The following is a 15922-nucleotide window of genomic DNA, read 5'->3' as shown; positions in this document are numbered from 1 at the left end:
ATTATTTTTCTCCTTCTACATTGTGTTTCTAAAAAGGAAATACTAGATACTTCCATACAATGTAATTTTTAAAAGAGAAGACTTGGGACAAAAATCTGTTGAACAAGGTCAAAAATGCAATTTTAGTGAAATAAAGTTGTCTCTTCTGTTCCTCATTACACTTTAGACTGACTGCTTCAGAAACTACTCCTGGTCTCCTGCTTTGACCTTCATGTTTTGTGCTCACCAATTTATTATTCAGTCCCTTATTTTCAGTATGAAAAAATACACAATTCACTGCAGATATCTGTAGCCATATTTGGCGGACATATTCAGAAATATTCATAGTCCTAATAAAAAAAAAATTCCAATTTTTAAATATTAAGTTAATCACAGAAGACTCTGCAAAGAGAAACAAAATTCAGTGGAAAGACTGAAAAACATTTTCTTCTGTGCTTGTGCATAATGAAAAATTCCCACAAGGTTTCATGTTCAGTGCAATAGTGTCTACAAAAAAAAGAAGACAGCTGAAGACAGAGCTCCAGCCAAAATAAGTAATTTAAAGCATAACATAAAGGCTCTACTTTCAGAAGCCCATCAGTGAGAAATTAAAGCTCTTGTACAGCTCCATTATTAAGAGCACAGTTACCCAAACTCTTGTGGAAGGTGTTACTTTCATAAGTGAAACTATAGCTTACTTCCTTGTTTCATCTTTGGTTTATCTGGAGAAAGAGAGGGAAAGGGAAACAAAAGTGAAAAGAGAAAAGAAAAAGGAAATGTTAGAATACATGTTCATATGGGAAATTTTTAAATTATAATCAACTAATGAAAATGTTTTTAAATGCGTGTTGACCCTAAGTGCTTTAATTTATCTTGAACCTCCACTGTGTCTTGACAGAATATGTGAATAAAGGTCATGATTCCCACCTATTGCCTTTCATACATGCACAAAGAACATGACACCCCCTAGTCTGATATGATCTTTTTTAACTGATGGCAAGTCTACTTTCTTAGTACTATTGGATACCACCAGAAAAAAAAAAAACCAAAAAACCAACCCTTTTTATCTTTTCTTTTAAATATTTATTCTCAGTAGCAGGCATTAACTTGCTGGAAACCATCTGATATTTGCTCATGACATTTTTCAAACAAATAGGTCAAATGATTAAAGTTAAGTGGCTTCTTGCTAATCTTCGAACAGTTAAAAATATCACCTGTAGTTTGGCTTTACAACTAATAGAAGACCACTGAACTGAGATGTTGCTACATTCTTTCAGCCCATTTCCCTCCATCCCGTGGGGGCTTGAGTTCAAAGCTGAAATAATCACTAAAACCTTTGTTTGAAACAATGAAGTTGTGTCCTGATTGCTAAGCACATCCAGCCTACAAGACTCCAGATTTTCCTGCAAGTCTTCTTATACTGTTTTTTATAGACTGCAAGTCCCAGTTTTGACCAGGACTGAATCCCTCTACTTTCTGATGTGTGTTCTGATGCAAATTCTTTGAATAATATAAGTACATAGTAATATTAAAAAAGCATCCAGAAAAGTTTTTTTTTTTTTTTGGCTTGTTTGTCTTTGGGTGATCAATGTGTTGGCAGGAGCTCCATACATATAAGGTGCAGAAATGAGAAGCAGAGGGAATTGCTATGTAAAAGTGTTTGTGCTCACTTCTGTGCATCAGGGACTGAGCTGCTGCCAGCACTGGGAAGTTGTTGCAGTGGGCTGGAAGTAGCTGCAGAAATAGTTGTGACAGACATTACATTTTGCTCTTATTCCTTTGACTTGGAGATACCAGATAGTGCTGGCATGGGGAGACAGTGTTGCTGCTGCTGCTGCTGACTGCTGTCATGGGAAACAGTTTGCTCCCCTTTTGAGTTCCTTGGGTATCACAACCCATGTTTTAGAAAACCCTGCTCCATGCCAGCCATGTGTATCTATAGCTTGTACTGTTCAGTCTGTGCTCTTTATGGCACAGTTAAAATGTTTGGCAGAAAAAATCCCAGCTAGTGGTGGTACATTGTAGAAAGGATAAATCTTACAGCAACCACACACCTCATTGCTGCCTGAGACAGACAAAAAGAGGGGAAGAAGCGTAGACGTCTGAAGAAGGTCTTGCGTGGCAATAGAAAATAATGTGAAGATACCCAGCCTAACAATGCCTCAAATCTAGGCCAAGGCCCACCTAATTATAACATTTTCCATGACAACTACCAAGCAGCTGACAGCTGCTGCAGGGTGTCTGTGCTGGCTTGAGTAATTCTGTGGGAAGCTGAAGCTGAGAAACTGAAGAAAAGGAAGGGATAATAGCTTGACTGACCAAAGCTACACCAGTAAACTTGTCTTACACCTTGTACTAAGGGTTACTGGCAAGTTCATCATCAGGGCTCTAGCTGCCAATTTGAGCATGACTAAGTATAAAAATCACCTCAATCACATAAAAGAAGCCTGAGCTTATAAGCTTTGGGGATTTAGATACCCTTTTTATTGCTTTGCTTCTTACCATACTAACCTAAAAAAGAATGGATTACGTTTAACAAGTGTACAAGAAGCAAGTATGTTGGATATAAGGCTGAAGGTAATAATAATAATTACAATAATAAATAATAGAAATGTATATAATAAGAAAAGACACATCTTTAGATGGTTTAAGGTATCAATCCTTCCCTTTTTGGGTTCACTTGAGTTGGTGGCTTGAGTTTTATTTTGGCCTTTGTGTAGACCATTCCTTGGTATTCCTGCTGTTGCTGGCTTGGGACACTGGATACAAACTTTGTGTCCCTCTGAACTATGTGCCATCAGCGCCTGGTTCTTGCAGCCTTTCTTCTGGTGTTCCCACTCAGACATTCCCATTCATGCCTTATCCATACCAATCCTAAGATTTGTGTGAAAAATTTCTACAAGGTCTGGTCTCAAAAGTTTTTGAGATTCTCTGCAGGAGACCTTTGTGACTCTTCATGGGGCTGATGTTTCATCTGGAGCAAGAAGGGTGGCTCAGCTGACTTCGGAGAGCCCCTTTACCTCATTGGAAGTTACTCTCTCAGACTGAGTAGCAAAGGCTGATCCCTGTCCAAGCTACAGGGGCAGGAAGTCTCTTGCAAGATCAGTGGGACACTAAGTCCCAGCACAGAACCTTTCATCTGAAGCGGGCAGCCATCTACCTGAAGCTTTTGGCTGGGGTGGTAGTTTTGTGGGACAAAGCCAGTTTTATAATAAAAATTCTGACAAATGCAGCAGAACTCTGAATAAATGCTGGTGAACCAACGGATTTAAAGGTTGCTGTCATCCAGCTCTCTGAATCTGATGTTACTGTTTCTGTGCCATTGTGTTTTAAGAGAGATAACGCCAACACATTTTGCTCTCTTTTTACCTTGCACTGCTGCTTTAGTTGTTTTTCCTTCTTTTTTCTCAAGTCCTGCTGCAAATAAAAGATACATTTTAAGTAAGATTTCTAATCAGAGCTGTTGCTACATCAGACAAAGCTCTTCTTAAATGCTTACGCATTATTTTGAGTCAAAATATTTCAAAGATTTCCAATAATGAGATTCCCCCCAAGATATGAGCACATGATAGATATTTCTTATTTGTCTGAAACAAGAGTGATTTGTTTTTTTTATTTTCTTTCCAAAAATAATAGGTCTGATCAAGCAGAAGTTGTGGCTCTCCAGTGCTGGGGGCTTGGAACTAGATGGTTTTTAAGGTTCCTTCCAATCCAAACCATGACACGATTCTGTGATGTCAGGTGAAATAGGGACTAAACTGCAGCACATATTTTGTAACAGAGAAGAGACCAAAGCACCTCCACCCCCAAGCAAGCATGGCTTTCTGTTTGCACCAGCAGAAACCTCCACTCTGCACCTCTGACACAGCAAAACTTTGCCCCATATTCTCAGCTTTAAGGACGTGGTTAAGCTCAGTGAAGGTGGCAGGCCACACGTGGGCTGTATGTTATGGCATCTGACTTGATCCTTTGGAATACTGAGATTTCTGTGGGCAAGCAAGAAGTGTGAACCAGACCACTTGGGCAGCAGGGCTGCTTAACCTTTACTGACAACAGGGGAAGCAGCTGTAACAGCCCAGGTCATGATGCATGGATATATCCAATTGCTTATTCACAAGCTTGGCAAGCACAGTTTGTAAATTCATTTACACATATTGGGAGACAATGGATATTAAGGATGAAACTATCTAAGAAGAGATGGTACAAGAAGGGGTATCATTAGACTTTGTTCACATAAATATGGATATCTTTAATAGTTTCTAACAGTTTACACTGCAGGTTTGGTGATGTACATTATATCTTTAGGACAACATATATATTTATTATGTAATTGAATTATTTGGGGTTAAGATTGTAAATTTATAAATATACATGTTCAGCTGTAAAGGACACTTGAAACACTTCACTTCTCTGAAACAAAGTTTCTGCAGCCACAATTTATAACTATTATGCTAAATAAAATCCTTGTTTAATTTAAAAGTCTTACAGTGTTTGAGAGTATTAAGAAAATATGCTTCACTGTCATTGTTGGAAATTAGTGTAAAGAACAAACCATCAGAAACAGTGGCAGGATGTAAAGGGGAGAGTGAAAATTAATTTACATCTGATTAAGCAGATGGCTTTTAAAGAAAAGGTAAGTTCTGAGGGTCATGTTCTGTCATCACTATTTATGCTGAGAAAGGCAGGGAATTCAAAGGACCTATGAAGTTCCTCCATGTGTGCTCACTGCTTCCCTGCTGCCTGGACTGCAAGTCTGGCCTGAGGGGAACCACCAGGACATCCTTTCAAGAGCATTCTGGAGCTGCTGGGCATGTTGGCTCGAGCAGATCAGCTCAGTTAAGAAGCTATGACCTGTCTGCAATGTCTGCTAGTGGGCTGGGGGCCAAAGGAATGGTATTCTGATCCCAGATTCCCTGAACCTGAGATTCAGTGAAAAGTCAGGTATCGATAGATGAACTGTTTCATCTTGAGTTGGATGAACCCACTCACAGGCATCAATTACTCCCTTGTGATGTGAGCATGTGTTTGTGAGCAAGCTCCATGTAAACAGTGCAATATTGCACTTCCACACCTCGGTTACCTCAGGGAACTCATTTTATTGAAGATAATCTTCAATTCTCCTGAAAATAAAATCTAGGTTTAAAAGATGTCTGACTTGATCCTCAAAACAAAAAAGGGAGTATTCTATTTCTATCCAATTACCTAAATTTTATTGGTGTTCATGGACACAGAGAAAGCCGAAAAGAACCAAAGATCCTTAATATATATTATAGACCTCTGCTATTATCATCCATATTACCTGGGCCTAGATCAGCAGTATTACTTATACTAACCATGAACTAGACTCTGACAAGCCAAGATGAATCTGAGCACTGAGCCCTGCCACTAAGCAAATCAATATCATGGTGCTTCTAAAATGCTTACTGAAGTGGCCAGTATCTTGAAGAAAAAGTCTATTTGAATATGGAAAGAAACATATGAAAAGGGGCACCAGAAACCTGTCCCATACTCATTTCAAAATATATTTTTAGCATTAAAACTGCAAAAGCAGCTATAACAAGAGTTAAATGGGCTATTGAGAACTATTGTTTTCCTTGAAGCAGTTTTATCCTTTTTAGCTGAAATGAAAGCAGTTTTGGGTTGTAAAATTTCTGTAAAATTTTTTACCTGCTCACATCACATAAATACTTTAATTCCATTTTAATGGAATAAAAGTATTTTTTTTCTGGATACCAAACTGCATGCAACTTTCTGAGAAAATAAGGTGTTCAGTCATTAAATGAAAGTGGTGATGGTAGACCACGAGTGTGGTTATTGTGAAGGAACCATCCATCCTTGAGAAACATAGAGGCTGATCTAACAGCCAGTTATATTAACAGTATTCTGGTTAGCAGTGCATTCAGTAATGCAACACCACTTCCATGGGGGAGTGAGTGCTTGTAAAGGAGAATTAGCTCCGACAAAACAGAGCTCCAGTAACTTTTGGGAACTGCCAAGTAACATCATCTAGACATGGCAGAGCAGTATCTGGGACGACAAACAGGACATTCTGTTATTCCCTTTGCTTTTTCAGAAGAGAAACACGAGCTACTTTGGTGATGCTGAGAGGTCTTTTGTCATCAAGGTAAGAGTTGTCACTTTGAAAGTGTCCATAAACAGGAAGCCCATTCATGTAGAGTCAGTGCTTGGAATAAGATTCAGGTCTGGTTTTCTCTGTTTCTATCAGAACAGAGACAAGTTTTCTGAGTAGGTCAAGATGCCATCCCTTCCACTGGGCATTTTTAAAGTTCTTGTCACATCTGAATGGCAGCCTGAAAGATGATCTCTTTGTGAAAAATTATTCTGTTCCAACTATTCCCTATTTGAAAAGCTGATCTTTTAGCCATATGACTTAGGTAATATTATGATTTTCTCCTCTGTAGAATGGCAGACATTAAAAAAAATCATGAAATACAACCCCCCCATCCCAAACCAAACTCACAAAAACTCCTGCATGAAACAACACAAAATAAAATGAAGGTAAAATCAGGAATTCATCAGGGATCTATATTTTCAGTAAAACATAGTTTCAAAAAATAGATTAAATAAATAGAGTAATACTCCCACATATATTTTGTCATTTCTCAGCAAAATTCTTGACAATGTGGCATAATATAGATCAAATGGGAAATTTACTTTATAATTGTTTCTCTGATTCCCTCATAAGCTCTTAGGAAACAAATGAGTGACAATTCAGCAAATATTGTTTTATGCTGAGAGTGGCCAGGAGAGCAATTCATCAGTCAAATATTTGTGCAGTCTCAATAGTTGTAGGCTATAATCAAATTTGTCAGAATTTTTTTATCCCAAAAGAGACAGGTTGCATAACTAGCATCCACATCAAAAATATGCATTCTAAAATGTCACTGATTTTAAAGCTATTTTGAGATATTTGCTCAGTGTGATGGAAGACTGAAAGAAATCATTCCCACTGGAAACAAAAAACATTTCACTCACTGAACCCCGAGGCCAGAGGCTCCTCATTGTAGCATCACAAAAATCAATAAATCATTAACCTAAGAAGTGTATGTTATGGTTTAGGAACTGTTCTGTTATATGGAGAAATAAAAAAAATTCATGCTATAGTAGCTTGTGAGAAAATGCAAGAAACATCCATGTGAGTTTGATAGTTCATAAAAGGTAAAAGTCGATGGCCCAGAACTCCTTTTATGCCAGCAGATTAATTTTGTTTAATTAAAAAAGAAGAGAATTTCATCAAAAGCCTGGCTTTTTTTTCAGAACAGTATTGTTTGCTTTCCAAGAATATGCTTAAAAAAATTTACATTTGCCAACACCTACTGAATATTGAAAATTACATTGTGTCCAGAGAGCTGCTAAGTCTCTAAGGACTAACAGCAGAAAAATGAGAAACAAACAAAATAGCAACCATGTAGAACAAAGAATTTGATATCTATGACTTCCTTCAGACTTAAAGAAAGGTTCAACACGACTAAATTATTACAATTAAACACTACCAGAATTTGTCTGCATCACAAAAGAATATAGAAGAAAATAACAGCATTCCTTTGTGATTCTTACTAAGTAGCAAAAGGAACAGCTGTAACATTTTCATATAAATATGATTTTCCCCCTGGAGTACAGGCTGTGTTTGAGTTTCAAAATTAGTAACATAAAGTTAAATTTAGATGACATCCTAACAAGAAATTTTAAGAAATCAACAATTTCCCCAGAGCTAAAATCAGCTCATTTTTATTTAATGCAGAATAAAACAAAGTTGTCTTAGACAACTTAGACACTGGGGAACAATTTCAAGTTCAGTATTAGGTTGATCTTATGGTAAAACTGAGATGGCTGGGGCCAACACTTTCAGTTGTGAGACTGTTCTTTTGACAACAGAAATAACAGAATTATTCCTATATTATATAATGGAAACCCACTGTTCCTACTTATCCTTAATTAAATGAACTTCCTAAAACTTTTTCTTTCCCCTCATTTGTCTGAAAGGGAATGCTTATAAAAGTATGGTGGTCATTGACATTAATAAACATGGACTAAGAGTGAAGGGCAGTTTTCAACATGACATTCCACTTTCTGTTTTTGTTTAAGTTACAACTGAGATCATTAATGTTCTTGAGGGCAATTTGGAGCTAGTAACTTACACTGTGCAAATGTAAAAACTAGACACTGATATAAAACAATTAAATATTTGCTATATTTGCTCAGCTTGAGCTTACATCCTTGATGTTTCTCACCAGTCCCAGTTCCCTGTGCCTTGTGGAAAGGAGGAACCTTTGCAGCAAGCATTGATGCTCTCACACATCCTACCTCCTACCAACAGTTCATGTATGAAAAGCAGGCAAAACCTGTTACACCAAACTTCCCTGCCAAATCCCCTAGACTCCTTAAAGACAGCAACTGTTCAGTCACTGGGTTTGTCCTGCAGTTAGAATTGCAAAAAGAGAAATATTACTTTGTGTCATGTCTCTGTTGAAGATTGGTTACTTCTGCTTTCTGCCTGTCACAAAAGCCTTATGGCTTGAGTTAGGGTTAGAAACTGAATTTCAGATTGCTGGAGAATTGTTAGATTGTTAGTCCATGAAAAATTTGAGGAAACAATGCCTGCTTTGAGACGCTACAATGAAGACACCATTATAATTTAAAAGGCTGTTTGCTTCAATTAAACCATACTGTTACAAGTTTTTTCACAAGCAGATTTTTTTTTCATTACAGTTAACAGCAGCGTTCTTCCATTTAAATTTTCAAAACCAATTCAAATTACTTACCTTTTGACTTTGGAGTTTCTACAGCTGCTGTAAAATAAAACATTCACAGAAACAAATTGCATGAAATGAATAAAGGAATTAAAATTGTTCCTAACACCTCCTCTCCTTATCAATATGCTACTTATCTATGCAGAGCAGGAGTGCATTTTTCATGTAGACAAAAAATGACACACAAATGTGTTGCTTGTTTAGATAGTCTCATGGCAGATGACTAATGAACCTGCAGATTAAAAGCAGTAGAAAACAAAGCCAATAGATAAGTTATATATGGAGCTTCAACCACTCTGCTATTTTCAAGTGTAAGGATGAGACAAGGAGTGAAATAGGCTCCAGAATGGGCAGATACCAAATATAGGTGGAAGGTATGCAACAGAATTTTTTTTTTTTAACAATTTCAGAGATTTACAGAAGCTAGGAATTTTTTCATTTTTTTTGTTTTGAGTTTATTGAAACTTCTAGAATTGATACAGAGGAGGATCCAGTTCCAAAACTCTTCCTTTATATAAGTTTTCTCAGATAATTTTTTTACTATTCTTCACAATTGCATTAATTAAATGCAAATTAATTGAACTATCACATTTCTCTTTTTTTTTCATTATTCACACCTTCATTCTGAAGCACTGTGACAAGTTTTTATGTTATAGAAAAGGACAGATTAATTTTTCTACAAATTGACTTTCTACTGTAGGTATTTCATGCTCAGAATTTCTATCTGAGAAAATAGAGTCATCTGATGAATGAGTCATCAAGCTTGGCTGTAAAGGGAGAAAATCTGGATGGTGTCCCAAATTTGAATAAACTGGAGAAGTGTGGGAACAGGAGCACCTTGCTACAATAAAATGCATAGGTACTTGGCATAAAGAAAAATTAAACAGCCTACTTTTTCTACCTACCATCCACATTCTGAATCTTGTATTTTGTGTTTGTTTCTCTGTCCATTTACTGTAACTTCCTTTGGAAAGTGAAACCTTTTAAAAGATTAAATAAAGAATTCTTTCTCTCTTGTTCTTCTCAACATTTAATTAGATCTCAGTTCCAGAAGACCGAATGGTTGCTCCACATCCATTCAATTGCTTAAGAAACTTTAATTAAACCACCAAAATTATATTAATGGCTTTATTTTTTTAATCCCTCTATGTAATCCTGTCTCAACTGAAAATCAAATCAGATAAATGAGACTCTAAATCTTACAGTCTTTTACAGGACTTACCATGTACTTTTGCTTCTTTCTTTGTTGTTTTGCCTGTAAAAGCAAATTTTAAAAAGTATCAAATATTAACTTCTGACAAGAACTAATTTAAAATATTAGGATTGTTTAAAAGTAAGATAAAAAGGAGAGAATATTCACCAGATTCCATTATTTTTTCTTTTTTCTGTGGATCTGGAAAAGAAAAAAAAATTAAGTGTACATTTCTCTTCTTGTAATGCTTTTTTTGATTGCCTTGGACAATGATTTTCCATGTTACTATTGGTCATTGGATGTGACACATTGCTATGGACCTTCAGTTCAGTGATTCCTTCCCTGCTTTCCAGTTGGTCCTTTATGTTTGTGATCTATCTCTTCAGTGGTTTTTCACACTGGATAAACAGGGTCAGATTAGCTATTAATAAGAGAGAGCAAAGGATTAATCTTTTATAAGGTGCTGAAAAGAAACCATAAAAATGGTGTAGGTAAAAACATCTGCAGTTTTACTTCAGGGTGGTTTAAATGGAGGTCTGCAACCCAACTATACGTGCTTGAGGACAACTACTTGTAATGGTAGTTTCTGTAATATCTCTTTCCATGAAGCAAGAATGTGCTTTAACGCCCCCTCAGAGAAGGAACAGGGCAGCCTGCCACAGAGAGAGACTGAACAACGTCTACCAGCCAGTGCTGACATTCACAGTAGCAAAAAAAAAAAAAATAGTTAAGCTTTTTCTGTCTGCAGATGCTTTTAAACAGCACATGGAAAGGCTGTGTTGTGCAAGTTTGGATCTACACAGGAACATTTTCTAAATTCAAGAATATCTGAGCTGACTGATCACAAGATAGATGTCAGAATCATCAAATTCAAATCAATAGACTATCCTGAGGTGGAAGGGATATTACTGAGTTCTAACTCAGGATATTCTATGATGCTGTGATTCACAAAGATCATTGGGTCCTGCTCCTGGCTCTCCACAGAATAACCCCAACAGTCACACCCTGTGCCTGAGAGCATTGTCCACATGCTTCTTGAACTCTCAGTCTTGGTGCTGTGGCCACTTCCCTGGGGAGCCTGTTCCAGTGCCCAGCCACCCTCTGGGTGAGGAACCTTTTCCTGATATCCAACCTAAACTTCTCTTGATTCAGCTCCAGACCATGCTCTCAGGTCCTGTCACTGGTCAGCACAAAGAAGAGATCAATGTCTGCTGCTCTGTTTCCCCTCCAGAGGAAGTTGCAGACAGCAATGAGGTCTAACCCCAGTCCCAGTCTGCACAAACCAAGTAATTTCATCCACTCCTTATATGACTTTTCCACTAGACACTTAAGTTTCTTCACAGTCTTCCTCTGGATGCTCCCTAATAACTTTATATCCTTATATTGTGGTGGTCAAAACTGCACACAGGACTCAAAGTGAACACTTTTAAATACAAGCTCATCACTTACTGGTATCCGATGACTGTATTTTCTCCAGGCTTATTATAAGTTATATTTGTATTAAAGCTGTGATATAGAGTTTTAAACTAATCTTTAAACAGTTTCCAATCTAGAATCAAGATATAAAGTTCCGTGTTCAAAGCAGTTCTGAATGTTACACCCTCATTAAAAGCAGCCTTATTCCCAGATGTGACCTATCACTCAATTGAATAAGAAAAAGTAAACAAGACGTGCCAACATAAAATGACTTATTAACAACATTAATATAATACTTTCAAATTAATATTTGAAAGGACAGATTGATCTTAAATATGAAAGACCCCACAATTGTTAAGTTTTAAGCAAAATATGTCATTACTCCATATTCCCACCCCAATAAAAGCTTACACTGAACAACATTTCAAAGCAACAAGATTGACTGAAATCATGAGCGAGTCTTAATATAGTTATGTAAAGAACAGTTTAGTGTATTGATTACATAACAAATGTTAAAAATATTGTAGGCTCTTTAAGACACCTTTTATATGAGAAAAGAATTTTTTAGTAGAAATGATGATGGAGCAGGTTTGTGTCATCAAAAAAAAAAGTCATGGCTGTGATTTTCCCTGCAATATGAAAAAGTGATGGAAATAGAGAGAAAGATGGTATTTTATTGCCTGAATAAATGTACTTTCTTGATGGCATCCTACCCTGGGTTGCAATTTTACTAGATCAAGGAGGAAAACTATAGATAAAATTGAGAGGACAAAAGTTTGGGACACCGTGGTTTGGCCACTTCAATGCTCCTAATCATGACATCATCTGCAGCTTTGGTTTTGTGTAGCCTGATTGCTCTTCAGACCCTCCACTTTCTTGCAGATATTTTAGGACTTGTTCTGGAAATTATAATTTTCACTGGTATTGTGGGGGTTTCTATTTGACTATTGCCCAGGACAGCTTCATGGAAACTAAAGAAAATGGAATTCTACCTTTAGTGGTTCTGAGGCAATTATTTTCCTCTCTCATTCTAAGATCTCTCAGCTCTCAGGAGATCAGGGAACAGAATGATCCTAACGACACTCAAGCAAGTGTTTTGGCAAAATATAAAAGAATCCATTTATTTAGCTTTATTTCACAATTTTCGTTTCCCTAAACTGCAAACATTAAGGAAGGCCTATAGAGCTTCTTTCATAATAGTTTTATTTTCAGAGGCATATGAAATAAAATCCTTTTCCATAAGAAAATTTATGAAAATGAATAACAGAGAATTTGACTTGAAACATTTCTGGGAAATATGATATGATATGATATGATATGATATGATATGATATGATATGATATGATATGATATGATATTTCAGGTGATTCATGTCCTGAGATTTGAATAGAATGAACTGAAAACTTTTATTGCATGAGCCATAAACTGCAAAAATTTCAGACCTAGATCTTTCCTGGTTGTAAAAAGTTATCATTCCTTGATGTCAATGTCTTATTCTTTACTTTTTTTGTACTTTCAGTAGTTAATATGACACATGAAAGGATATTGCCAGCTGTAAACATATCAGACATTTGCCATGGCCTTTGTCATTATTTTTATGTTTAATCATTTTTGCATGTATCTGCGATTGTACAGCATATTTTTATTCAGGGAAGTTTTGCTGGTAATATAGTATTTTTCTACCATGCATGGAATTGAGATTTGATTTAGTTTGACATTTTACCATCTTTATTTGCTCTGATGCTTTAAACAAATGGCTTTTATTGTTTATGAAATCTAGCAAAGTTTTGTATAAAATGCTCATAAAGCCATACAAATGTGGTTTTTGCTTCATTACTAGTGACATACTCCTAGGCAATTCAGAGTAGGTGGAAGAGAGAAGAAAATCTGAACCTTCCTCTGTAGCCCTTCCCTAAGCCACATTATTCCCTAAAGGAAAAACAGTGCTGAAAAGCATCTAGGCTGGCAAATTTGCTGAGGTGTATTTTGATTTTTAGTTCCAGAATAGACAGTCACAAAGTGTGACCCTCTGCCACCTGACAGGAAATAACAGTTGATTTCCTGTTATAATTTATGTAGGAATGAGCGCGTGACAGTGGTCACAGGGGTCTTAGGATGAGGGAAGAGACGAGGATTTGACTCCATGTTTCAGAAGGCTTGATTTTTTATTTTATGATATATATTACATTAAAACTATACTAAAAGAATAGAAGAAAAGATTTCATCTCAGAAGGCTAGCTAAGCTAAGAATAGAAAGGAAAGAATGATAACAAAGGTTTGTGGCTCGGACACTGTGTCCAAGCCAGCTGGGCTGTGATTGGCCATTAATTCTAAACATCCACATGAGACCAATCACAGACCCACCCGTTGTATTCCACAACAACAGATAATCATTGTTTACATTTTGTCCCTGAGGCTTCTCAGCTTCTCAGGAGGAAAAAAATCCTAAGGAAAGATTTCTTATAAAAAGATGTCTGCGACAATAAGTGTTTCTGTGAACTTGTATTTTTCTAGTTCAGATAAAGCATTCATGTCCAAGAATGGTTCAGGAAAACAAAAATTGTATTGGGAATGACACCGATTGGAAAAGTTTAAATAAATGCATTCAAAGTGGATATGAAAAAAATATGCTGTTGTGTGGAATGCATCACATGTTAATTAACCAACACCATTTTGTTTGCACTCAGTAGCTGAATAAAAATGGTGCTTTCTGTAGTTTTGTTTATCTTTCACCACAAATATTTCAGTGAAGCCTGTTGTCATATTCTATCCAGTGTCTTAAATTCTTAGCAGAAAGTTAGCTTAGTCTTTTGGTTTTGTAATCTTGGTTTTATAGACTATGCATAAAACTTCTCGGAACTTCATATCATGTTGGTTAATTAAAACCAAGTAAGACAGAGCGGTAAAGCTCTCCAAGTTACCCTGTCATTAAGAATTTTACAAACATAACCATTTATCTAAAGAGAAGGTCCCTTTAGTCCCTTCTGCTGACGGGAAATGTTGCAATATGTGTGCAACTGTGTTGTTAGACCTGAGATAATCCACATGAGAAATTGTGGCATCAAACTAATATGCATGTGTCATATTAACTACTTGAAAGTACAACAAAAAGTGAAAAATAAGACATTGACATCAAGGAATGGTAACTTTTTCCTGTTCTCCTGCTCCCAAGGAGCATGTGTTCTTCTATATTTCACTGCTATTCTTATTTTCTTGCTCATTGTAGAAAACCTCACCACTGTTTTATGCTTTGATTTATAAAGATCATGAGCTGTACAAATACATTTCTTTCTGGAATAAGAACACACCAAGGAAACCTCTTACATCATGAAATCATGACACACATATACTCACTCCTCTGTATCCTCTATATATAATCATCTTTTGAGGAAGGCAACAGTTTTTCCAATGGATTTTTGTGAAGAAAAGGAAAGCAGGTGACAGTTCGCTGTATCAGTATATTTGTCAGAAATGTACTACTTTTTTGGGAAATATCTGACAAAAATTTTGTGCAAAGAAAAGAAAGAAAAGCTTGGATGAAATACAACTGCATTTAGTTCCATCTATTTAGTCTGAGGCTTTTCATCACAGGCAGAAAGCAATGGCATCAAAACTGTCCATCATAAATTGTTGGTGTAATATAAGTACATATATTACAGAAAAGTCTAATCCACACCACTGCTCCCCTGCAAATCAAGAACCATTTTCATAATGATCACAGTGAACTGGATGAGGCCCATTTATTCCCATTCTCGCAAAGTGAAGTTGGTACCAATTCCAAAACATTAATGCCTGGAAAGATAATTCTATCTGTAGTGTATGTGATAGCCAGGATTCAACAAAGCTTAAGCATGCCCTTGAATGCTTTGCTAGGTGACTCGCCTGGTGGGTGTGGGAAAGGCTGTGGATGTTGTCTATTTGGACTTCAGCAGGGCCTTTGACACCGTCTCCCACAGCACACTGCTGGAAAAGCTGGCAGCCCATGGCTTGGACAAGAGCACTCTGCACTGGGTTAGGAACTGGCTGGATGGCCAGGCCCAGAGAGTGAAGGTGAATGGTGCTGCATCCAGCTGGGGCCAGTCAGCAGTGGTGTCCTCAGGGGTCTGTGCTGGGGCCAGTTCTGTTTAATATTTTTATTGATGACATGGATGAGGGTATTGAGTCTTTCATTGGGAAATTTGCAGATGACACTAAGCTGTGAGGGTGTGCTGATTTGTTGGGAGGAAGGAGGGCTCTGCAAAGAGACCTGGAATGGTTGGATGGATGGGCAAAGTCCAAAAATATTAAGTTTAATGAGTCCAAGTGCTGAGTCCTGCATTTTGGCCACAATAGCCCCCTGCAATGTTATAGGCTGGGGACGGTGTGTCTGGACAGTGCTCAGGCAGAAAGGGACCTGGGGGCGCTGGTGACGGCTGAAAATGAGTCAGCAGTGCCCTGGTGGCCAAGATGGCCAACGGCTCCTGGCCTGTGTCAGGAACAGTGTGGACAGCAGGACCACATTAGAGGATGGAGGGATTACAGGGACGTCATTCTCCCCCTGTACTTGGCACTGGTGAGGCCACA

At 37.2% G+C, this 15922-nt stretch overlaps 1 protein-coding gene across 31 annotated transcripts in view; it reads right to left on the bottom strand.

The window, feature by feature from the left end:
- TRDN (triadin) overlaps positions 1 to 15922 on the bottom strand; it is a 229596-nt gene that overhangs the window by 69132 nt on the left and 144542 nt on the right. For 16 of the 31 annotated variants that reach the window (XM_074537877.1, XM_074537878.1, XM_074537892.1 and 13 more), the window contains 5 exons: positions 10111 to 10143; positions 9973 to 10005; positions 8763 to 8789; positions 3349 to 3396; positions 678 to 701 (listed from right to left, as the gene is read on the bottom strand). In XM_074537877.1, the coding sequence (XP_074393978.1) occupies positions 678 to 701; positions 3349 to 3396; positions 8763 to 8789; positions 9973 to 10005; positions 10111 to 10143 (165 nt within the window). The remainder of the gene's footprint in view (positions 1 to 677; positions 702 to 3348; positions 3397 to 8762; positions 8790 to 9972; positions 10006 to 10110; positions 10144 to 15922) is intronic. The other 15 variants (XM_074537896.1, XM_074537883.1, XM_074537876.1 and 12 more) reach the window with 11 other exon arrangements.

This window comes from Zonotrichia albicollis, chromosome 3 (genome assembly GCF_047830755.1).
Source record: "Zonotrichia albicollis isolate bZonAlb1 chromosome 3, bZonAlb1.hap1, whole genome shotgun sequence".
In the NCBI taxonomy this organism is placed as follows: domain Eukaryota; kingdom Metazoa; phylum Chordata; class Aves; order Passeriformes; family Passerellidae; genus Zonotrichia; species Zonotrichia albicollis.
Note: the sequence above shows the minus strand (reverse complement) of the source record. Positions and strands in the feature narration are given on the sequence as shown.